At 41.6% G+C, this 23,569-nt stretch overlaps 2 protein-coding genes across 2 annotated transcripts; both read right to left on the bottom strand.

Moving 5' to 3' along the window:
• Positions 1-264: 264 nt before the first annotated feature.
• On the bottom strand, positions 265-4,155 carry avpr1aa (arginine vasopressin receptor 1Aa). Its single transcript, XM_076734068.1, has 2 exons — positions 3,094-4,155; positions 265-2,221 (listed from the first exon to the last, which is right to left on the bottom strand). The coding sequence occupies exons 1-2, from the start codon at positions 4,040-4,042 to the stop codon at positions 1,938-1,940; spliced, it is 1,233 nt and encodes a 410-aa protein (XP_076590183.1). The 5' UTR covers positions 4,043-4,155; the 3' UTR covers positions 265-1,937.
• Positions 4,156-20,403: 16,248 nt separating this feature from the next.
• On the bottom strand, positions 20,404-23,569 carry LOC143322504 (uncharacterized). The gene is made up of 2 exons (XM_076733736.1): positions 23,498-23,569; positions 20,404-22,367 (listed from the first exon to the last, which is right to left on the bottom strand). Exons 1-2 carry the CDS (start codon positions 23,503-23,505, stop codon positions 21,074-21,076), a joined length of 1,302 nt encoding a protein of 433 aa, XP_076589851.1. The 5' UTR covers positions 23,506-23,569; the 3' UTR covers positions 20,404-21,073.

Raw genomic sequence — 23,569 nt, 5'->3', positions numbered from 1 at the left:
ACCTTTTCTAAGTACTTTGCGACCTCACAGCGACTAAAACACTGGAGGAAGTCATTGCTCAGGGCCAAGAAGTACTCTGACTCATAGCATCCAACATGTTTACGCTTCAGTTTTTGATTAAACAAATGAGATACAACATGTTAAACAGTGAGCTTTAGATCTTTATGCTAAGTGATGTTTTACCAAGCAAGACACTGTACGAACAGTTTTATTTGTTGTATTCAAAGCTATACACACAAGATCTGTTCATATATTAAAAGTTCTGCAGAAGAGGACAGCTTGTTGTGCGAAGCCTTTCATTAACAGAACTTCTTTTTCACATTATTTTCAACTGGGTGGTCATTCTGTTGCGCAACCCGGAGTTTGGCAGATTGTAAGTGCTTAGATTGGCTATAAAGAAGTTCAATATTGCTCAATTTCCGGCCAATATAACACCAGAGATTTCTATAGTTGTGTAGCAACTGCATGAAGCATAAACAGGAGACAAAGTCAGTGCAGTATTCAGTGCATCAATACTTATATTTCAATATATATATTTATAGGATATTTAGATTATTTTCAATGTGCATAAACCATTACAGACAAATAGAATTCATGTTGGACATATTTACATATATTACTCCTATTTACAGATATTTAAGTGCCTTTTATGTACAAATATATTACACACTCAGATAGAAGTGTCTTGATATATTAAGCTATTACGACATCCGTGTTCTTTTGGGGTCCTCGTGGTGGTCTGACAGCTATTATGGTGCTTCACATAAATGTGCAGAAAATTGTTTTTGCCTGGAGTGTATGTCAAGCCAAAAAAACAGCCCCCAACCCCCAAACCACCGCCCCCCCAATAGTGCAGGATGTCAGAAAAAAACAAAAAACAATCAGGAAGTGTGTTGACGTAGTGTGTGTGGAATGTGTGAGATTTTGTGGAAGCCATGGGAGGGGTCTGTGGGTGGGAAGGTGGGCTCCTCCAGCTGCGACCAGTCTCACTTCATCAAAACCCCTGCCACCCCCTGCACTGTGTGTGTGTGTGTGTGTGTGTGTGTGTGTGTGTGTGTGTGTACTATGATGTCCTGCTCTTTTCTGCCTGTGCTGAACAGAAATGAAAGCCACTCTTCAAAGACCTGTCTGCTGCAACATGAAATAACTAGAAAAATGGGGACACACGGAAGGAACTGATTAATAAATGTAGCCTAAACCCTACACCCATTACTTTTGTTTTGCGATGGGTCAAAGGAAAGGATATTTTTTCACATTAACCACTAGAATCTGGCTCTAGAAAAGCAACAAAGTGGAAAGCTAAACACAAAGTATGAGGTGACTGCTTCTCTTTAGAGATGTGTGGTCTGGAAGAGCTGTTTTCACTGCCCCACACCTCCTGGCTGCTACGTAAATTTTATCTTTGTAAACACTTGAACAGGAAAGGGTGTTTGGCGGCACTGTGGGGAGACATAACCACCAGCATAAGCAACAGTATTCCTGGAATACTTCTGTTGAAAGCATTGAAAAGAACCGTGTTGGAAAAAGCTGCTTGACTACTTGGACTGTAGAGTTTTTCGGTACTCTGATGTAAAAATGTAACTTTTGGCATCTACGCAGTGCTTTAACAAACAATTGTGGAGATACATAAACACGATACATTTTAAGTAAATCTTTACAATTTTCTAAAATTTTTTTTTTTTTTTTGCTGAGGTTATGAAAAAGGGAACATGGTTGCACACAAAATCCAGCAAGAAGACACAAGTAATGCATCCATATTTTCTGTCCTTGTTGCAAATTGTCAGTCTGCACCATATATTCTTCACTGATTCTGCAAAATGCTTTATTTGCTTAGAGTTTGTTGGGCCTTTCGATCAGTGTCAGTCATGCCCAGGGTTACGATGAGTTGATACCGTATGCGTACCTTGTGTACCTCCCCAGACAGCTTGTCTGCCAATTTAGTCCGCCTGAATGGAGGACTTGGGAGAATTGTCCAGCTCTCTCCAGTTGTCAGAACTGCCCCGAGGGCTTCGATTGGTCATCTTAGTCAGTAATGTTGTTCTGCGGAGACTGCTGTCTGAGTCCTCCTTCTTGAAGTCAGAGTTCATTTTGAGGCAGCAGGAGAAGCAGTGCACAAAGTCCTGGAGGAGGTGACCGCTGAAGATCATGTATATCCACGGGTTACAGCAGCTGTTGAGACTGGCGAGGAGCGCAGACAGAGTCACTGCTGTGTTCTCAGAATCTGGAGAACAGAGAGAGGAAAGAGAAACAGGATGATTAATCTGCAAAACATCTGGTGCAGCGTTGGCAGCAGAAACGTCCATCTAAGTCAGTTCTTTTGGTGCTGAGATGTAAAGCCTGCTTTTCCTTGAAAGAGGAGAAAATCTGCCAAATGCACAAGTTCAAAAAGTGAGAGTTTGCATTGCAAATCAAATTTATGGCAAGACTTTTTCAGTCAAGTGTCATTTCCCTGATATTAGTGAAGTAAGCTGTCACCGTCTTGACTTTGTCTCAGAGAAGTTCATAAAGCAAAGTGACCTGAAGAAAGTGTAACTTTATCAACCAATGACAGTATTTTTGTTTCATAGATAGAATATTTTAGACAGAATATAAGACTAAACTTTGTTGAAGTGAAGGATGATGGTATATCTGAGAGCCCATAACTGAGGAGGCTGAAATTCTTTACAAACAAAAAAAAAAAAGGGATGAGATATCAGGGAATCCAGATTTCCTTCTTCTACCTGTTATTGATTTTAACAGGAATGTTTCTGTTCTGAAAATGTCATTTTGACGGTGCTGCACTATTTCCTGCAAACGAAGTGACTTCTAAATAACAGATCAGATGAAACTTTTTCTTTTTGCTCTAATTACTCTTGTTTACACTAGTTACGCAAATGTTGGGTTCTGTATGCCAAATAAATCCGTGCGTAAAGGCGCGCAGTGTTTTTTTTTTTTTTTTTTTTTTTTTTTTTTTTTTTTTATTCTGGGGAAAGTAACCAAGTGCTTTCTCTGTGTTGTCATTTTTTGGCTGTATATCACATCGATCCCAAAGCTGCAAGAGATTTATATTTAGTAACTATTACACATTTCTTGTTTTATTTCTTCCGCACTCACCCGCCCACTGGAAGTTTTCATCCCACACAGACCACATCTGTACTATGAAAAACGGCGCCCAGCAAACGATGTACGCCAAAACAATGACAAAAGTCATTTTAACAGTCCTCAGTTTGGCTCTTGATATAGTTGTAACGCTGCTGACTGAATTCTTCCCAATTAGCCCGTTCTTGCTCGCAGCACCAGTCATCGTCTTCCTTTTCTTGTATTTGATATTCTTCCATATGCTGTGGCAGATGAACCCGTAGCACATCATGAGAATGACCACGGGCACGAGGAAGATGCCCACGGTTATCCAGGTGATGTACGCCTTGGCGCCCCATGGCTCGACAAAGTGCGCCCAGCAGTCGTAAACGTCCGAGCCGTTCTTGATCTCGCTCAGGGAGAAGATGAAGTACTGCGGAGTGCTGAGCACCAGGCTGCACATCCACGTGGAGATGATCATGATGTAGGAGCGCTTCGTGGGCTGCTGGAGGGTTTTCAGAGGGTGGCAGATGGCAATGTAACGGTCCAGGGTCATCATCACCATCATGTAGGTGGACGCAAACATCCCCATTACCTGGAGGTGCTTGACTATCCTGCAGAGAAAGTCCGAACCGTAGAAGCGGAAGGTGATCTCCCAACAGAGCTGCGGCAGCACCTGGAAGAAGGCGACCACCAGGTCAGCCAGGCTCAGGTGCTTGATGAAAAGATGCATCCGCGACATCTTCTTCTTAGTGTTGTACATTGCCAGCAGGACGCTCACATTCCCAATCACAGCAACCACGAAGGTGATGCTCAGGACCATTATCTCGATTTGGGCTACCTCCTCGTTTCGCGCAAACGGATCAGATCCGTTCGGGTGGACAGTGGTGTTTCCAGGTGTTTCCATCGTTAAGTCATAGGTGGGACTGAAAACCAGAGACTGGTTCCCTTCGCTCAGGAGCAGCGCATAGTCGGTAGTGTGCATGGCACTGCCCCCCTGTGCGCCCTAGCAGATACAGTGCCAGAGGGGCTGTGAAGTGCCTCACCAATCCGTATATGGAGCCACCTTACGCGCACAGAGGGAACACGTTGCTCTGTAAGTGGCTGTCGCCGTCAAGGCTTTTTAAACTCGAATCATATTTCAGACAGCGTGTGCGTAAATACACTGCAAAAAATGAAACACCTTAAGTTACATGGTGTAGTGATACGTCCTCAACACGTATTCCCTCAAACAAGGTACGTTTGACATAACTCACATATTAACTAAATGATGTAGTTTGATTTTCCAGTGCAAATGAATTTGTTTGGAGACGCATTTTGTGGAAATTACACTGATTTTAACAATCAATGTTAAAAAAAAAAAACCAAACAAAAACAAACAAGAAAAATAAACTTTAATAATTGTCATTGTTTTTATTTCTTCTTCTTTTTTGTGCGTGTCTTGCTTTTTTTTTTTTTTTTTTTTTTTTTTTTGATTCATTGAGATGGATAAGTATTTTTTTTTGCAGCGTGCAGCCAATCCCTTCTCTATGGTGCGCAAAACCTCCACATCACCACTGCTCTTCCCACTCATAGCGTGGGCCACATGTTTAGAGCAGTTTTGCACAATTCCAAGGTTGAGTAACACACAGTTAGAATAAGCAGCCCATAAATAATTCAAAGGCTGCGCGAAGAGACTTCACAGCGAAGAGTGAACTATTTGAGAAAAATGACTGATGTATTGACTGTATTGAACGCATTTATCACGTGGCTCTTGACCTGTGATGCTGCATTTACTCCGACAGGCATACATTGACCAATACAGTGGAATGCTGTTTGTGTTCACCTCTGCAGAGCCAGGCCTTGTGCAATGATGAACTCTTTAAAATTGTTTATCTGAAGTGCTTTGCTTAAAGAATCGCCAGCCTTGATTTATTCAGTGTCAGTGTTTCCTATTTCAAGTCACATTTCAGACTGCAGTTGACTGATTTGGTGATTATACTCTTCTAATAAGATGTATTTGTTCCTGCCATGTGTATTCAAGTATGCAGTTCTGCCTTGAAAAGTTTTGCACGTTTTGTCTGTATGCCAAGCTCACTTGTAGCATAAAACATATTTGTTTGTTCTGGCATCCATCTAGATAGTTTTGGATGTATCCGTCCAGGTTTCGAGATATCTGTCACCATCGTAAAAACTGCAGGTAAGCAGAATTCAGTTTGCAGTGCTCACAGCATCGAAGAGTTCTATCAAAAATATTCCACAGTATGTTCAGGTTTCTTTCCAAAAACAATGTCTCTGTTACTCTGGACAATCTGCAGACCTCACAGCCAGCAGCTTTCCCTGCAAGCACGAGTCCCTCTGAAAACTTTTCACTGTGTGTTTTGAGGATTATCCACTACAACCGAGACGCTGTTCTGGAAAACCGGCGGTTGAATTTTTTAAAAATGTCAATTTTCAGTGCACCACAAACAAAATGCCATTCACTCTCAATACTCTGGTGTGGACGCAGAAATCTCAGAGGTAGATTTCACCACACCTGAATAAACACCACCAGGATTTATCTCAATGCCCAGAAGAAAGTTAGAAATCATTTCTTATCGTTTGGATTTATGGACCTTAAAAATCCCTTTAAACATCTTCACCAGACATCATTACATTCTGATTTGTTGTTTTTCCATAAATAAGTTCAAACTCTGCACATGCATAATTCTGCACAACGAAGGACAAACATCCAAGTGACTTAACAATACGCAGACCACATTTGAGTGGAGGAAGACTTTATTGTTTGAACTTGACGTTACCATCCTGCCTCTCGAACTGTCTCCTGTCTCTTCCCTCGCTGGAGCATCCTTCCAGTCTCCTCTGTTGGGCGCTCGTCCAGCCGTTCTTTGCCTCAGCATCTTTAGTGACGCTGCCTCAGTTTCCAAGTGAGCCGTAACAATGTAAATTGCTTATTACAGTTTCCATTGCGAAAGCACATGATTGCCAACTGGCTGTGGGTATCCGGCGGCTTTTCAGCTCATCTGATCCATGTGCTGATAGTGAGGATAGTTATCTTTATTGTGTTGAATTCACCCTCTGGATCTCCTCTCTTTCATTTCCGATGGCCTTTTTAGTCCAAACTGGAACCCCTTCCTAAGATTTCCTGCTGGCTGCTTGAACTGGCTTACTGGTATAATGAAGTTTTCTCAATTATGGCTTTGTTACTCTCTGCTAATCTTCCCAGGGAAATTTCTAATGCTGTGGGCTTCTGTTCATGAGCTAACCAGCCTCTTCCCATAGGAGCCCTGTTTTGTGTCTTGATTTTTATCCCCCCCATCTTCCACTCTGTTCACAGTGGTGTCTTGTCCTGCAGGGTTCAAGGACAGCAGAGCGGATGTTTCCCTTCACGCTGGACTGAACCACGTTTACTCTCATCTCCTGTATTTGACGATGTTCACCTGAGATGTTCTATACTGTTATTACAGCTCCGGGCTTGGTTTGTCTCATCAGCGGCAGAACATGGAGACTCTGTTCACTATCCTCCACTGTGGACACTATGTCTGGGCTCGGGAATCATGGGAATGCATGTTGTGTCTCCCAATAGCCAGAGCAGTCATTATGAATCATTTCCGTGATGTTTCCCTTGTGTTCACAGGCTTAAGGCTCACTGAAAGCTCTTCAGACTCTCTTGCAGTTTGTTTTATCCGTGGAGATAAACAATCTTGTTAAGGAGTCTCTTCTTTTATAAAACAAAGTGTCTCTCTTGCACGACTTAAATTTATTATCAGAAAACTTTGTGACTATCAAAACATCTTCATTACATGTTTAATTAAAATATGTAGTTTGATTTAAAGTCCATGTCTGGCATTCAGAGTGGAATTCCCAATCTATTTGCACTTTTAGCTTGTAAAGTCCTTGTCAGGTCTCTGTAATTGTTCATTGACTGCGTGGACGTAATTGAATTCTTACTTTCATCATAACATCTCTCAGTCTTTTGCTTGATGGAATATGTTGGTAAGAATTACTGTGTGCTCTGTTACAAAACACAATGTTTCTAAAAGTCTTAGGACTTTTTCACGTCACTGTCATAAATTATCTCATGCATGAGAAGAATCAACAAACTACATCGTGTGCACGCTTCCCTTGTTCTGTCTGGCTTATATCATGAATACCTCATGCGTTGTAATACGTTATAATCTCCGTTTGACATACGCTGTGCTTTTGAGAGACATCAAGAGGAAGCAACTGGAAAGCTGTGTCTTTAAAAAAAAAAAAAAAAATAGGAAAGTGTTTTTTTCCTTCTTATAATAAGCCCAAATTGTCTCCTGGACACCACATCACCTCAAACAAAGCATTTAATTATCTACTTTATGGGTGAAGTTATGACAATAAACAGGAGCTCTGCAGAGGTCACACATAACACATTCGTTATGTAAGTTTATACGTAGGTTTGCATGGTCTCCTTCAGCCTTGGGGTTGATGATATATCAGAGCTTCTGTAAACACGACATTCAGGTTTATAATCTTAAAAATCCGTACTGAGCACACATTGGTTATGCAACCTGAACCTAGAGCAGATGTAATAATGAAAACTTCAGTGCAGCCGCAGCTGCAGCTTTGTTTGAGGCCACTTTCCTCTCCACACAGGCCTACAAATAGATTAACAAGCCACAAATCACTATTACTGGAGTAGTGATTTCTTTTCTAAACAACAATGAATTGTATATAAATGAATGTCACATCTTTCTTTGTAGACCTACAGGTGATGAATAAAACAATTCGGTACACTACAAACACTGCAGAGGACAGTGAAGCATTTCTGAAGGCTTTACAGGGGACCATGCAAAGAGGAATGCCCATTAGCAATGCCTGCTGTATAAAAGGCATCATAATCACCACTTTAAAAGCAACAAGAGGCACTTTAATGAGTTTTAAATTGAACACAGCACTCCCAAAATGCATTACATGATAAAAAGCATGTGTGCATGCCTGTATATATACTTCTGCATGCCCAAAGCCAACCCTGCCTCCTACAAGTCACGTTTACATTTTACTCATTTGCAGCAGCAAATACGTTTTGCACCATGATTACAGCTTTTATCAACATAATGAGTAAATGTTATTAATTAACGTATCTGACAAGTCGCAAAAGCATATCGGCGTTGTGTTCACTGACGCTGGATTCAATTTGTTCCCCCTACAATCTCTGTTCTTGCTCCGCTTGGTCGCACTTGGTTAAAGTTAGAGAAAGATTGTCGTCTTGCTTTAATGTGGAAAAACACCACAGAGACGCTGTGGGTTTACCTTATTAACATTCACTGAAAATGAGATGCCTCTGTCGGGTGAGCGTAACTGCACCTGGGAGTCAAATTAAGAGCCACAGTCTCCAGTGTCAAAGACGGGCTCCTCATGCACTCAGCATCCACCTCGACCAGCCCTAGAAATCCTGTTTATGTGCAGCTAATTTCCCACAGCAATTAAATGCTGAATTTAACATGAATTAACATAATAAGGCAAAAATGTGGAATGTATCAGTAAAAAGTTCACCGACAACGTACTTAATTGTTCTCTGCCAGAAAATCCGATCTTGCAATAGAATCTGCTTGTATGACATTATCAAACCTTTTTTGATTATGTGTAGGCTAAATACCTAAAAAATCTGCAGAGACTTGAGACAAAACATCTTAACATCTAACTGAAACCACAAGCTTTCCCAAACCTTTGTGCGTTGTTGCCTAAACTTAGCTGAAGCCTGGACTTTCGGTGCGTCCTGCATTTTGTACGCTCACCATCCACCATCCACACCCCAACCACCTAATGGGAGCGGATAAAGGTAGCACTTCATTTATTTAAAAAACAAAACAAAACAGTGCCTCTGAGCGTAATCAAGGCAGCCATCAGGCCTGTCACCACAGCGTAATTACACAATTCAACAATGTATAAACAGAGAATATGAATGAGACAACGCTGTGCAGCCAGATCCCCACAAATAATGCTCCTGGTTTGGAAATGAGGTATTCTTACTGAAAAGAGAACAATGTAAAAAAAAGTCATCACAGACAGTGTTTTATCTCTGTTGGTCTCAACAAAACCTGCATATTATGACGTTGACAGAGCTGCTGTTTACGACAGGACTTCCATTCAGTAAGTGCTTGTATCTGAGGTCAGTGTAGAAAGGATGTAAAGGCTGGATCCTGGACTTCAAACCAGCTCTTAGATATCAGACAGATGATTGAGCCATAACCTTAATCTTAACCCGAGTTTGATGATTTTACCACTTCCCCGACAGACGTACAAAGACGTGACAGACTTGTGATGTTTTCTCATGTTTCAGGTGTTGAAAAGCAAAATCATTTCATCCTGTTGTGATAAGATAAGGATAGCTGTCATTTTGTTGTGCAGCATTCTCGACATCAAACTAACTAAACTAACAACAAAGGGGAAATGATCACTGTGTAATGGGAACATTTTAACAGGGCTTGGCAATAATTTTACTTTGATATGGAATGACTCCATAAAAAATAAAACACGGGAGAGGTTTTTTTTTTTCTCTCTCTCGAAGCATCTCATGGTGCCTCAGATCATTTGTTCAAATGAAAATAGCCAGGCAGAACGTAACGGTTCCTATGTTCTCAATGAGTCATCAAGATGTTCAAGACATTTCCTGAGCTGGATGCGGACTTCAGCTCCTCTTGATCTGCGTAATGAACGGCTGCTCTGCTCTCGCACGGACACGGGCCTCTGATCCCGTCTTACGCAAGAACCCTGGGCCATCAATGTCTCGCATTAACAGATTTCTCTTCACATTTCATCGCATTTTGGCTCCTTGTACAATCCATTGCTTTATTGTATAACTTAAAGTTAACTATGAACAAAAACGGATGGCAAGGAACGGAAGTCATTCTTGCAGCAAATGGAAATTGCAGTTTGGTTTAGTGTCCTACATAACATGCTGTAATTTAAGCTCCATTAACAAATATACGCTAGCAGTGAGGCTCTTTGGCACAGGCTCAAACATCTCAACAACTAGATTGCACTGAAACTTTTTACAGAAATTCACGGCCCCCAGTGGATGAATATATGTCAATTTGATGATCTCCTGACTTTTCATCCAGCCACCAGTTGGTCAGACTATTCAGTGATAAATCTCAACATCTATAACAGAGTTATAAGTCTTCTACAGATATTCTTGCTCTCTACACAATGTACACTAATGATTTTGTCAATTTCTTGACTTTTCCTTTACCTTTACCACATTTGTGGTTTGAGTGAAACGTCTCAACACTCAGTAGGTAAAATTTGTATATTTGATGCAGAAAGTCATGCCCCTCTCTGTATCAGTGGGTTTGCAGGAATGAACACACTAGCTGCAGCTTGGCCTGTCGAGCTTGTCTCCCCCGCCGCTTGACTGAAAAGGCGAGCGTGCGAATGATTTTACACATCAGTGTCGTCTACATCTCTCAGGAAATCGGAGATTCGTTCGTGGCAGTTTTGCACATGGTGGTGCGATTCGCCGGTAATGCTACTGAAGGTTGATGGGGACACTAGCGGCTGTAGTTCTGTCTCAGATGGCTTAAAAAAACAAAACTCAACACTATGAACACAAACTAAAGTGCTTCTTCTCCTGCCATGCAACACAAAACTATGAGACTGACTGACAGGCTTTTGGAATTCAAACTAAAAATCCCAACTCAAACCTCACTGAGCCATGAAGGAAGACAGGGTCTCAACTGTGACTGTCAAACGTGTATTTACCACTTAAACAGCACTCTGAAAATATTGCAGGGGCCACTGTAGACGCAGAGACGACACGAGCAATGAAATATTGCACACACTGACATATATACAGTAGCCTATAGCCGTCTCTCTGACAGGCTTATCTTATGTCAGATGTAGTTCAGAAGGGCATCGCTCACCTAATAAATCGAAGTATTTAATTTGATTTACTGTTACAAGACAGACATATCAGTAATCTACAGTGACTGCACATTCAAACGTACCTGATCATTTGTCTGATATGTATTGCACTTGACTGCTACAGCTAATACAGTATATGGTATAAGGCAGCAGTATTTTCTTCTGTGTAGCTGTACAGTCAGATCATTTGCACTTTTATCTTCGCGAACATCTGTTTTAAGGTATGATCACGTTGTTCTCTGCATGGATGCGACTGCCGCTCTATTTTCCTGGAAAATGCTTTGAAGCCATCGCTGCAGTCAGCATCAGTCAAAGACTGTTTGATGATTGAGAGGTTTTCATTGAACAAAGGAACTTACATCATCCAAAGGGGAACAAACAGAGCCTTGATCTTTAAAGCTAAATGTGAGGGGAAAAATTATTTCGGCAACACCTGATCCCTCGCAGGTTGTTCGCGCTGATGCCTATGATCAGTGTTATTAAAAGGTCCTGCATCAAACAGTCGACGTGAGGCATTTGAAACGGATGCACACGGTACTGATGAGAAAGTCGCTTCCAATATAAACAGTGGAATGAAGCTGAGTTATTTATATGAAGACAGATTATGTGAGTGGAAAGTCTAAGGGCGTGTGGGTGAGTTTTATGTGCAGGCATGTGGTGCATGTGGTGGTTCCTGTGTGTGCATGTGTGTCCTGCAATCAGAGTTTATGGGAAACTCGCAGGCTTTGACGCGACTTATCATCTATCAGGAGAGTAGACAGCAATGTTCTCACTGCTGTTCCTTTGAATCCACATGTTGTGGCCCAATAACATTAACCCTCTGGGGGAGAATCCGGGCCTCTCTCTGATCCTGTTCTTTAATTTAGCGAGGAGGCAACTGGACTGTTGAGATTTGTAAAAAAAAAAAAATGTCTGGAACACAAAGTGTTGTGTTGAATGATTTAAGGATTCTTGTCCTCTCTTTCTCCCCCTCTTCCCTTTTATTTGTTTGTTCTCTGAGACACTGGTGAAATGATCGTGGGCTCACTGCTGGCTGTGACTAGTCTGACATTTTTTGAAGGACTAAAGGGATTCATTCACAAATAAAGGATACAGAAAGATCAGCCACATTTTAAGCCTACATGCTTGATACTTAAAAATAGATTTTGGATGGAGGCATCATGAAATGTCCTGCTCTTTATTTACATTCTCACAATCCCAATCTTTAGGAAACAGATGGGTCCATGCATCCAGCACAGCTATCGTTCAGACACATAAACACACCCACACAGGCTGTTGTGTGCATTGTTTATATTTCCACTAATGCATACGCCAGTGATGGTTTCAGCTCACTTTTAATTCAACTGCTGCAGGAAGTACATTTTTCTAAGCATTAAAACACTCTACTTAAATAAGAATATTATCGTATCCCTCCTTTATCATATCTTCTCCAGCCTTCAAAGAAAAAACAGATGTTGCCTGTAGGTGAATTTCATCTTCAGTCTAAATGCCATTTAGCAGCCAAACGGGGAGTATTACATGTATCCACTCTCTGGATACATGCAGTACATTAGTTTCTTGCCTGAAGTCTGCAACAGCTTAGAGGAGAAGCATGAAAATATGGACATATTGCCAGGACACAAAAGAGCAGTAACCCCAGAGAGCAGGGCTTTACAGATTGATGATTATTTTCCTTCCTCCTGTATGACATTTTTAAGGTTACTCACTAACTGGGACTTTGACCAGGAGCTAAAATAAATCTCTGGGTACTTAAATGAAAACATAAATCTGTACGCTGGAAAAAATAATGATGAGGAAACTCTCCTAAACAGTGAAGCAACATGTGCAAAATGCGGTCAGTGAGAGTATTTCTGTACATTCAGTGGATGGTCTCAGTTACATGTTTCATGCATCACAGCCTCTACTACCCATAACGGGATGCCTGGAATTCCACACTGAATCCAGTTTAACAAATAAATGAACCTCCATACTTTAGATTCCTGCTCAGATTTCTTTGCATGTTATATCGCTGTTGATGACTTATCCTGCCCTGTGATGTGATGATCGAGAGAACTGAAGGGCACACAGAAATAGAGGTGTCAGAGTTTGGGGCCACCTCGCTGATTATGGTGCACAGAGCACTTCAGCTTCTCCTTTCACCCCATTGCAATCCTCCCTCTCTTCCCTTCTTCCTCTTATTGTGTGAGTGACTGACTCACTGTGTTTCCTGCTACATGCCATCCATGCTGGCTGAGGTCAAAATTAGACCGGTTTTGCGTACCGGCAGAGTGTCTGAGTGTTTGCTAGCACAACACATATATGAGTGTTTATACTGTATATGAATGAGCTCATCTGGAAAGAATCCAGGCTCGGACATACTGAGGGATGTTGTCAAAAGCTGGAGTCCTACATGGAGTTGTTTCAGAAACACATACTTGAATGTTGTAATACAATATTTCTAAATCAGGATTGTGTCTCAGCGGTCAGGGAGGTCATCACATATAGACGCCCATAAGAACGTCAGTGCTGGACAAGCCTGCAAAGCCTCAGTTTATGCTCAATGACAATGTGTTTTCACTGCTTTTTCCCCTTTTTTCTCACCTTTTACAGTGCGTGGTCTGGTTAGCAGTTAAAGATCACAGTTAAGGCAAATAAATTAAAATGTGGTAAGTTAGGCAGGCGAAACACTTGGTTAAGATCGGGGAAAGATTGTGTTTACGGTTAATCAGAAGGTCAACACAGACGGAGGGTCTGTGACGAGATGTGGACTCCAGTCTCCCGCATGAAAGTCAGATGGACGACACAGCCAACCTATCAGTCTCGCTCACTTCATAAAGGACACAGTGCCTCCCAGACTGGCACTCAATGTTTGCAGTAGATGTAATTTGTGAGGTAGGATGTAATTTCTTGGATACCAGACTGAAAAGGTCACGTAGATTCAGTCTCTCCTATCAGCTTTTATGTCTTTGCTGACAACCATCAGTCTAACTGCAGTGTCTTAAGGCAAAACATCAAAGGTATATGTAAGCAGCTTACAATAAGTGCAGTCAAACTCAAAAGCAAAAAGGGCCAGATGTCATCCAAAACTGGAGGCTTCCCAGCTTCCATCCAGCTGGAAATATGGGCAAAGATATGGAAATATATCCCCCTGAGCAAAAACCACAACAGCTAAATGTTAAAGGAAGCATTAAAGCTCCTCATGATGCAAGAAAACAGGAAATCAGGAAGAGGAAACCTGCCAGCTTCACTCCTGAAGAAGTATCAGCTAGAGCTAATTTCTGTGTGGTTTGGTGGTTGTTAACTAAGACGAAGTTGAAGGAGTTGCTAATTGGCAGCTGTCCGCAGCCTTGTATTTACTGTACGGGTGTTAGTAAGGCACAAAGCGTAGGTTATGTTCAGCAGTGTGTTTGCTGACTTGACTTGTGTCATCCCATGATTCACAGCCATAGAAATCCCTGTCCTTCGTGTCTTCCCTCAATTCCATTCAGACATCTCTGTTTATGCCTAAATTTGGATTTTCTTGGGGTCAACTAACCGAACAAAGCCGGTGACACACGAAATCTCACTTGAAGAAACATATGGCATTGACACGGACACTGTTGATGTTTTCCTGTGTTGGTTTTCCCCTTTAAGGCAAAAGGGAAACAAATGCACTGAGGAAGCTGAGCCTGATTTGCTCTTTGTACATCTGTTCAACATGTGAGACATATTTCAGCAGCACATTAGTCTAAAAGCACCCAGCGGGGCTTTGATGACTCTGAGCTTGGTGATGAGTAGTTTTAATTCACTGGCTCAGCTGTTAGCCATATTTTAAATTCAGAATTTGAGCTTTTACTGTCCCTTACTGGCCTGTCTGTATCCTCTGTGATTGGATTATGTCCTGGACAGTCGTCAGCCTTTAATGACCAATCGTGGCAGCACAGCATCACTTTTCTTCTGCCTGTAAACACAACGCTAATACGATTTATGTATGAAACTATGGATTTGTAAACATGCTTTCCAGTGCAGGAAACTAAGCAGAACAGAGATTTGTGTGAAACTGTAAACATGCTGGTGAGAGCTTGACTGGGCGCAGGCTGGTCACAGTGGATGGAGAAGAAGCCGCTGTTCCTCTGCTTTCCGTCAAGGATGACCCGGGGATCCGGTTCACAGAGGAAACTGCTGGGTGTTCAAGGTCCACATTGTCCTCGGAAGACTCCCCCTCCTAGCACACTCACACACATACACGCAACACAGTAAAGAAAAAGGAGGGATAAGCTATGGGAGAAAAAGACAAAAGGTCCTCAGCCACACTAACAGCACTGTGAGAAGAAGCGCAGCTGTGCGCTAAAGACAGCACGCTAATGTGCTCACAGTGACAATGCTCACGTGCTGCTATTTAGTAAGTATATATGATGGGAATGTCATTGACTTTGCATGTATTTGGTCAAAAGCCAAAGAACGGGACAACTGATTTTTTTGACTCAATGATGTTGCAGGCTGAAAAGTTCAGGATCACCAAAGATATTTACTTTCATATTTACAGTTAATTCTGAGGAAGACTTCAATGTCTGCACATCCTGTGCAAAAGTTGTTGAGATATTAAAGTTTGGATCAAAGTGGTGGACCTCGCAATATTTGTCCATTTTTGTTTTTATCTTTGGATTTAACAATGAAGTAAACAGAAGTTTTTTCTTTTTTCTGCTTGTCTTTGGTCATATCATTTGAAGTAACAATTCAAGACAACAAAACTAAATGAAAGTAAATGTTGCTCGCACAGTTTTTATTTTTGACCTTCCACATCCTCCTCGCCCGCTCGCTGCAGACAGGTGATTTGCCAGAGAGAGCTGACAAGCAAGACGCCACATCTAGTCTTTTTCTACATCGGTTTTTCTCACTTTTCCAGCATGAAGTGTTTTCTGCAATTCCTTTTCGATGGCGCGCTGTTGAACAGATTAAGAGATAGAAGTGCAGCAGCAAAATGGAAGGCAGATTCTGGCTCTCCAAGTCAAGAAGAAGATTGATGTTTTCCAGGTAATCACACAAAACTCCTTCGAGCTGTCTCGAGTAGACACGACATTGCCTCAGCACCTGCAGTTTTACAGTTATGGCTGTGTCTCATGCTACAGGGTTCGACTAATGTGTGGGATCGCTGATGGAGTTGTTCCTTTGTAGTGTGTGCCATTTAGATCTTCAGCAGCTTGGCTTACTGCTGGATCAGCGGGCATTTCAGTCCGTTTCACCACAGTTGTTGGACTCCTAATCCTTGCCAAAACGACTCCTGCAGGAAGCTTGTGAGCCATAGCAGCCATTTGGCCCTTTGACATTGTGTGACTGTGGATTCCCGCAAAACGAAAATGAGAAGCTGATGAGATGCACATCATGCCAAGTGGCACTCTGCTCTGTGGGACCAGGCAAGGACTTGATGCAGTGAGAAAGCTCACGGAGCAGAAAGACAGCTGCAGGAAAACTCCATTGAAATTTTGGTGACAGTGTGTGCAAAAGTATTCTTAAGATAAATGATTATTATTACAAGAAATACATCTTTCCCTGACCTTATCTGTCCACGTGGCTGCTGTTTTTACTGCTTTTGTTTTTCAGTGCCAGACATTATCTGTTATAAGCCCTCTTAAGGCCTTTCTCTAAGGGCATATTAAACAGACCCATAACCTCTTAAATAACAATTTCCCATGAAACCTGAGATTCTGTGAGATTTACTCGGCTTATTTTGAACTACTGAGTTTCCATTAGGTGCTGTTAAATGTAACAGGTACAAACTGAATAGCTTAGATTCTTTGCCTTCATATTGTGACTGATATACTCTCTGTGTCTGTGTACATCATGCACAGTCTGTCTGTGAGTGGCTTAATAGTCACAAAATGTGGACCTCTTCATCTCAGTGTCTGTAAAATTACATCCAAAGAGTGCATTAAGGAATCTGAGACGTGATCAGATAAATCCATGGAGACCTTTAAGTTGCATGTACATGTTTTTTCCAAAAGTGGAGTAATAGATTATGTAGATCTGAAGCACTTGAATATGAGCAAGAAGCCAAATTCCAACAAATGTACAACAAGTTCAGTTTTGTCTTTTTATGTGTTACATCTCCAGATACTTTGCAGGATCTTTTTTTCCCGTTTGTTTAATTTGGCAGCAGAATTCATTTTTTTATTCTGGCTTGTGCGTCCGGTACGTGCTACATCGATAGCTGGCAAGTGCAGCAAGTGTTGACTGTCTGGACTGGACTCTGAGCTGTCGCCTTTTGCTGTCTCTGCTCAGTGTGATTTTCTTTTAGGGTCTTGCAGGCGATGTCACAAGGTCATCTGCTGATAAGAGATTCATTTTTTAAAGGGGGTTGGGTTTGGTTTGCCCAGTCAGCTTGTATCTGGTCAAACCTCTGCTCAGTATCAGAAGTTTGCCGTTTGTTTAACCTCTGATTACTGACACCAATGTCACAGTGAACGCTATTTGTGACAGTGAAGTTATATGTAATGCACATAGGCATGCTATAGATGCATCTAAGCAAAGTGCACAAAGCACACAACCTGAACTGAGACCCTTTACTCATGGACGCACACACGCTGTCACTACTCTACCCTCGGTGGCCTCTTTACACCCACCCAGGCAATATCATGATCACGGATTCAACATGGGAAATTCTGCTGCTTACACATTAAAAATTCAGGCTAATTTATTCAACAAATGCATTGCTGTTATTATTTACTCAGTGGCTCCATACCAACGTGCAAAATTAAAATGTATGCAATTCAAAAACAATCACTGTTGGCAGTAGTCTCCCCCGCTGCCTATCATGCCAACGCAGGCAGCTCAGCACAACAGGCCTCAAATGGCGTGGCTCCTATTCTTGTCTCAGCTGACAGGATGTGTTTCCTCAGGAGGCCACTTATCGTGTTTGTTCTGACATTCCAGACCCAACGTGGAGGAGGCAGAAATGAGGTTGCTGTAAGGTATGGCGAAGCGCCTGTACTTCTGCAGGTGGATGCACTGATTGTTCTTTCCGATATTTCCCCCTGTGGCTTACTTTGTCAAAAGTGTGCTCCAGCAAATTCACTTCCATGACGCTGTAGAAATTGCTAGAGACAAACAAAAAAACTGAAAGGTCAAAATTAACGCAACTGGTGATTTGTATTAAAAATGTTTTTCATTATTCTATTACTGCACTTCTTTTCTATTATCCAAGTCACATTTCACATCATATTTAGGTATTTAAGGGTGCGGTGATGGTGATGATGATGATGATGATGATGATGATGATGGCCCATCACGATGCTGCAGGTGTTTCTGTTGTCTGAGTCAGTTATTATCTTAACAGAAGAAATCTGCATTTCATTGAGCACCTCTTCAGCACGTTATATCTGGTTGGTTTAACCCTGGAGTGTAAAAATGACAAGTTGTCGTGCAGGAGGTGGAGTGTCGGGATGCTGGCAGTGACTTCCTGCCTCCTTTTTACACTCATCCGCCACTCATCCGGAAAGCTTCAGCATTTCCAAATAACTAATAAAGGCTTTTGGCTTCCGACACAAGTCACATGACCTGGGTGACTGTGAATCTTCATGGACACTCTTTTAATTTAATAAAGCATTGTAAAAAAAAATATTGCCTAATAAAATGTACTTCCTTTTAGCTGTTTGTAGCTCTGTGCTAGTGAACCTGAATTTGGGTTTGCAGAGAACACCAATGGTTTATTAATATCTTCTCAATGAAACAATAATGCCATAAAACACACAGTAGAAGAAGTTAAATTAGCTGTTAGGAGCCTAACAATTTTTGGATTTGGCAGGCAGTTTTCTATAAAGGAGGAAACTGATGACTTTTAGCTGAAAAGAATGTGAATATGTATAATATCTATTTCCGGTGGTGTATTACTTAAAGAAGTCTAATGGACCACAGTCGCTGTGAACTGTGAAGGAGGAAGCTGAACAACTTTTACGAGCCACCTTTCAAAATCCAAAAAATGCTAACAAACTAAGTAATTTGCCTGTGTCATTCATTTTTAGTCCAGCGAGTCGACTGTTTTTCCCTCATCTCTCCATGCTGGGCCCCGTGGCTCAGGAATGTTTTAATTAACTCCACTGAAATTCAAAACATGCCACAACAGCCACTCGTATGAGGCAGTTTTGAGAGCTCATTTAGAAAATGACACAATTTCCAGCGCCCATGGGCTCATTGCACTTGAGAGCGGAGCCATTTACCTGGCTGTGATTTGAACACAGTGAAGGCTGCTGTGGATCAGGGAATAATTTCATGTTAATGTACATCTGCACATGCACACAGAAACATATGTCCACTGTAATGTGGAAAACAAATGAAGCTTAAATAGTTGTGATGGAAACAGCGATCGAGCTAAATCAGCATGAACGTTATCCAATAACGCGATGGTATGGCAGCGAGGCACTTTCTTTGTTTTTTTACTTGAGACATGCACACTTAATCCATCCTTATTCAGTTTGAATTGAGCTGCAGCAGTAAGACGGCATTTCCACCTCTCACCAGGCGCAGAGAGAACTGAATGTGTACAGCGTGACCCAGGCATCACCCCACTCACATGCCATCTTGCTCTGGTTGATATTCCGGCAGAGTCTTTTTACTGGTTGTTAGGATTTGTTGCTACAGACCCCTCAGGCAACAGTGTCGTGTCTCCGTTTCATATCCTGAATCGCGTCGCTGAATGTTGTAAAGGACAGCAAATATTGATCCTTCTCCAGTGGTCACGTCTCAAACAGGTCTTTGTTTGTGATAAGGTGCCATTAGTGGGAAAGGTCAACAAAATTTTGTCAAAAGAGCAACAGATAAGAGAATCTTATACTTTAGACCATCTTAAGGCACACACCTGACATATATTAAAAAATTACATAACTAGTTAGATTTATGATGCCTCTGCCACAGTTTTAATGAAGACTGAGTGCTGAACGCTTCATTATTCCCGCTTGTTAAAGTGAACCCGAAGGCAACTGTGTGAATTATGCTATTAAATTTTAACAGTTGATATAATTTGGTGTCAAAAATCAATCTTCCACAAAAAGATTAATGTAAAGATTCCTAATAAACAAGTAAACCAGCTCTGTAGAGTAGATCAGAGGATGTTTGTTGAGTCTCTGTCTGCCAACACTTTATAGTAAGGTTATAAAACATATACTTAAGTCATGCTTAGCTAATGCGTGACTCACGGTGATTTAATTAAGTCATTGCATTTAATCATTTGCGAATGAGGAACACTGTGACTTTACTTGAGGGGGTACAAGTCAGCTAAGCTTATCTCATATGTGACGTACTGATTAATCGTGTTTTCTTTATATTAACTTTATCTGCTGCTCCGATTAAGCTTAAAAATCTTTGTCCATTCTCACCTAATCAGTGAATACTGTGTATATGAGTTTTGCTCATAGTATCTGTGGGCGCTCTCCTAGTCGCCCTTAACATTCAATTACATCTAATTACATTCAATTTAATCTTAATTCTAAGTGGAATCGTGAAAGGAAAACAAACTGCTCATATTATAGTGCATTTTATTAAAGTAATTAACAATTACAATAACAATAGCAATTAAAAAACACAAGAGTATAATTATTAAACACGGTAAAATGCAAAGTTCCCTTTCTTCCTGTCAGAGTCTCTTCTACGCCGTGCATGCATTCACATTCACAAAATAACTCAGGACGCATCGAAGCGTGAGAATCTGTAAATAAAACAAACACACCCATGCAGGCGGATACTGTCAATGGTCCATTCAGACACAGAGAGTAGAAAAGAAACTAGTGCAGAATATAAAAACGATTTATGTAAAAAAAATAGAGTTTCTTATGTTTGGCACTTTGTCTGCTGCTTTTATACTGTTTTGTACCCAAACCCTGGTGGATTAACGGCTCTTAGCTCAGGTTGTCCTTCAGGCAAGTGGAAAAGTGTTCACAAGTGCTAGCGAGCATCGAGCATTAGCATTACTCAGTGAAACCTAAAGATTTCCATGTGTGCACACTGTAGTGAATACACCTGATTAGTGACTAACAATGCCCCTTTGGTTTCACAGACAAAAGCTAATTATCAAGTCAACCCTTTGCATGAATCTTTATAAAATGTTGGCTATTGTGGAGAGTTGTTTATGTTGACTCATTACTGACTTACTCATAAAGTGCAGGTGCATTCCTGCTCTATACCGTTAGTGCTATTCCCATTTCCCTGTACTCAGCTGCTGGGAGACATACTGACAGAAACACACTCCTCCCTCCAGGTGACCGCTGGAGCTCGGCTGGGGAAAGGGAAAGTGTCTTTTAGCGAGGCAGCAGGCGTAACCTGATGAGAAGAACATCAGAGCTCTTTGAAACATATCCTCAGCAACAACCTGCTCAGAAAACGTTTCTGCAAACTCACGTCTGCAACCGTCCAGAGAAACATAGACCAGATAGATTTTTAAATTGGACCGACAGCCCATTAAAACCTTCTCCTCAGAGAGGATTGTGTTTGCTCGACCTACAGCTTTGTTCATCTCTCTCACTATGTACTTGTCATCATCATTCTTCCAGAGAGCAATCTGAATAAGCAACCCCAATGGAAAACAACACAGAGCAGAAATAGTGGGCACCCATAATCCAGTTGGGAGTGTGTTTTGGCCTGAGGGTAAAAAAAAGCCACAAATGAACACAACTACCAGATACCCAGCAAAACTTGCGAGGGCAAAACAAAATATTAAACCAGTAATGTAGATCAGGACTCGAACCCAGAGTGAGCGCAGCCACACTTTATTCTGAGAGACACTATTGATTATCCTCACAGCCTGTCTGTACTTCTCGTGGTCCTCAATGATCAGACGCAGTTGGTCCGGCACCTCCATGTCACTGAACTGTCCAGAATCCCACGAATAGAGTCCCTCATCATTGACAGCAGTCAAAGGCTGCAGGGCCTTCCCGTTGTAGATAGAGGGAGGCTGGAAGGGCACCACAGTGGACCCTTGAAGCTGCCGGTTGGGGGTGCACAGCACCTTCAGCAGCTTGTTCATAAAGTCTGCGTCGTTGGCCTCCAGGTAGGTGAGGTGGCAGAGGTGGAGAGGAACAGAGACTCCTGGCTCCAGCAGCACTGGGACGATGGGCTTCCTCTCCAGACAGTCTCTGAACAGAGACATGTTGGCCTCCAGGAGACACCAGCGGCTCCTCACAAACTCTGGGCTGAGCACCAGCAGGACCTTCTGGCTCTCCTGGATGCATTCGGACATGTTTTCCAACACGGTGCGGCCGGGGGTGAAGTCACGCTCGTGGTAGCAGACCTGCAGGCCGGAGGACTCCAGCTGGCTGATGAGGGAGTGGGTCCACTGGTAGTCAGTGCTGCTGTAGCTAATGAAGACATGGTAATGCTCACGATGTCTCAGTGTGGGAGGAACAGGAATAGAGGGAGACGGGGAGGCGGCAGGCTGTGACTGAATGTCTGCAGCCTGCACTTCATTAGCTCCATCATCTATGACAAGACTAAAAGGAGAAGAAAATACTCTTTAGAAAGGTAGACGTCTTTTTTCAAAGACTTCAGATAGCCATGTTTTTTATGTTACCATCGCTCCAGGAGTCATTATAAAGCACATTTAGAGGTCATTGAGTGATCATGCTGCTTCTCAGTGTAACGAGTTAAACTCACTTCAAGCTTGGATACGATGTAAGTTCGAGCAAAGTCTTACTTTGAGTATTGAACTGGAATATACAGTAAGGAAAAAATCCTGTATTGTTGTTTTCTGAACTCTGTGTTGTGGCGTGGGATATCAGGAGGATGCATCTGCCACCCAGACTTTAGAAATACTCCAGTGACCCGACTTTTATTCAGAAGGAGGATTTAGATCATTTTGTGTTAACACTGCTACTCTGGTGGACCATCGGCACCTCCAAAGGTGACCGGCTCAGAAAAACACATTATTCTCAACTGAAGATTATCATCAAGTGAGGACTTTTTTTTAACAAGCGCCTTTTTCTCACAGGTGCTTTATTCTCAACCTCATGACCAGTCCAATACTCATATGTAAATCCACAGTGAAAACACAATTAGTTCCTTTCTTCGGACCGTCATTTGTTTTGTTTTTTTTATATCTTTTTTCACAAATACAGTCAATTTCTAAACAGATATAAACCCCTCAAAGTCATACAATACTAGGTTGAGCTATCAGATGACAGACGAGCTTTAAAGTGTCAGTTTAGGTTTGTGGCAAACATCATATGTGTTACGAAACTGATCAGTACAAATGGCACAATGTATGGTAAAATGAAACATAGGCCACACTTATTTTCTATTCATTTCAGATATCATAACATCCAGAATCTAAAAAGTGTGATTTCACACCACTCACTGCTGAATAAACAGTTTTCAGACACTCAGAGCTGCCCCAAATACACAGTAAACAATACGTATAGATCTAATCAAATAAGCCAAAGTAAGAAGTTATTGAGAGTTACAAAGATCCACGATGTAAAAACATGAAGATTGTACATAACAGACAAAACTTTTTTAACTGTCATGTCTCCTAAATTTTGCAGACAAGAGTTCCCCAGTTTTCCTTCTAAGAAATAAAACTAATCACACTGAGAAGACAACATACAATAACGTACATTCATACCTGGTCATGATACAGTAAATGCTAGCAAATATAATAAAGAGTGATCACACTGTGTGGAAGAGCAGGAACTGA

Source organism: Chaetodon auriga, chromosome 6 (assembly GCF_051107435.1).
Source record: "Chaetodon auriga isolate fChaAug3 chromosome 6, fChaAug3.hap1, whole genome shotgun sequence".
Lineage (NCBI taxonomy): Eukaryota > Metazoa > Chordata > Actinopteri > Chaetodontiformes > Chaetodontidae > Chaetodon > Chaetodon auriga.
Note: the sequence above shows the minus strand (reverse complement) of the source record. Positions and strands in the feature narration are given on the sequence as shown.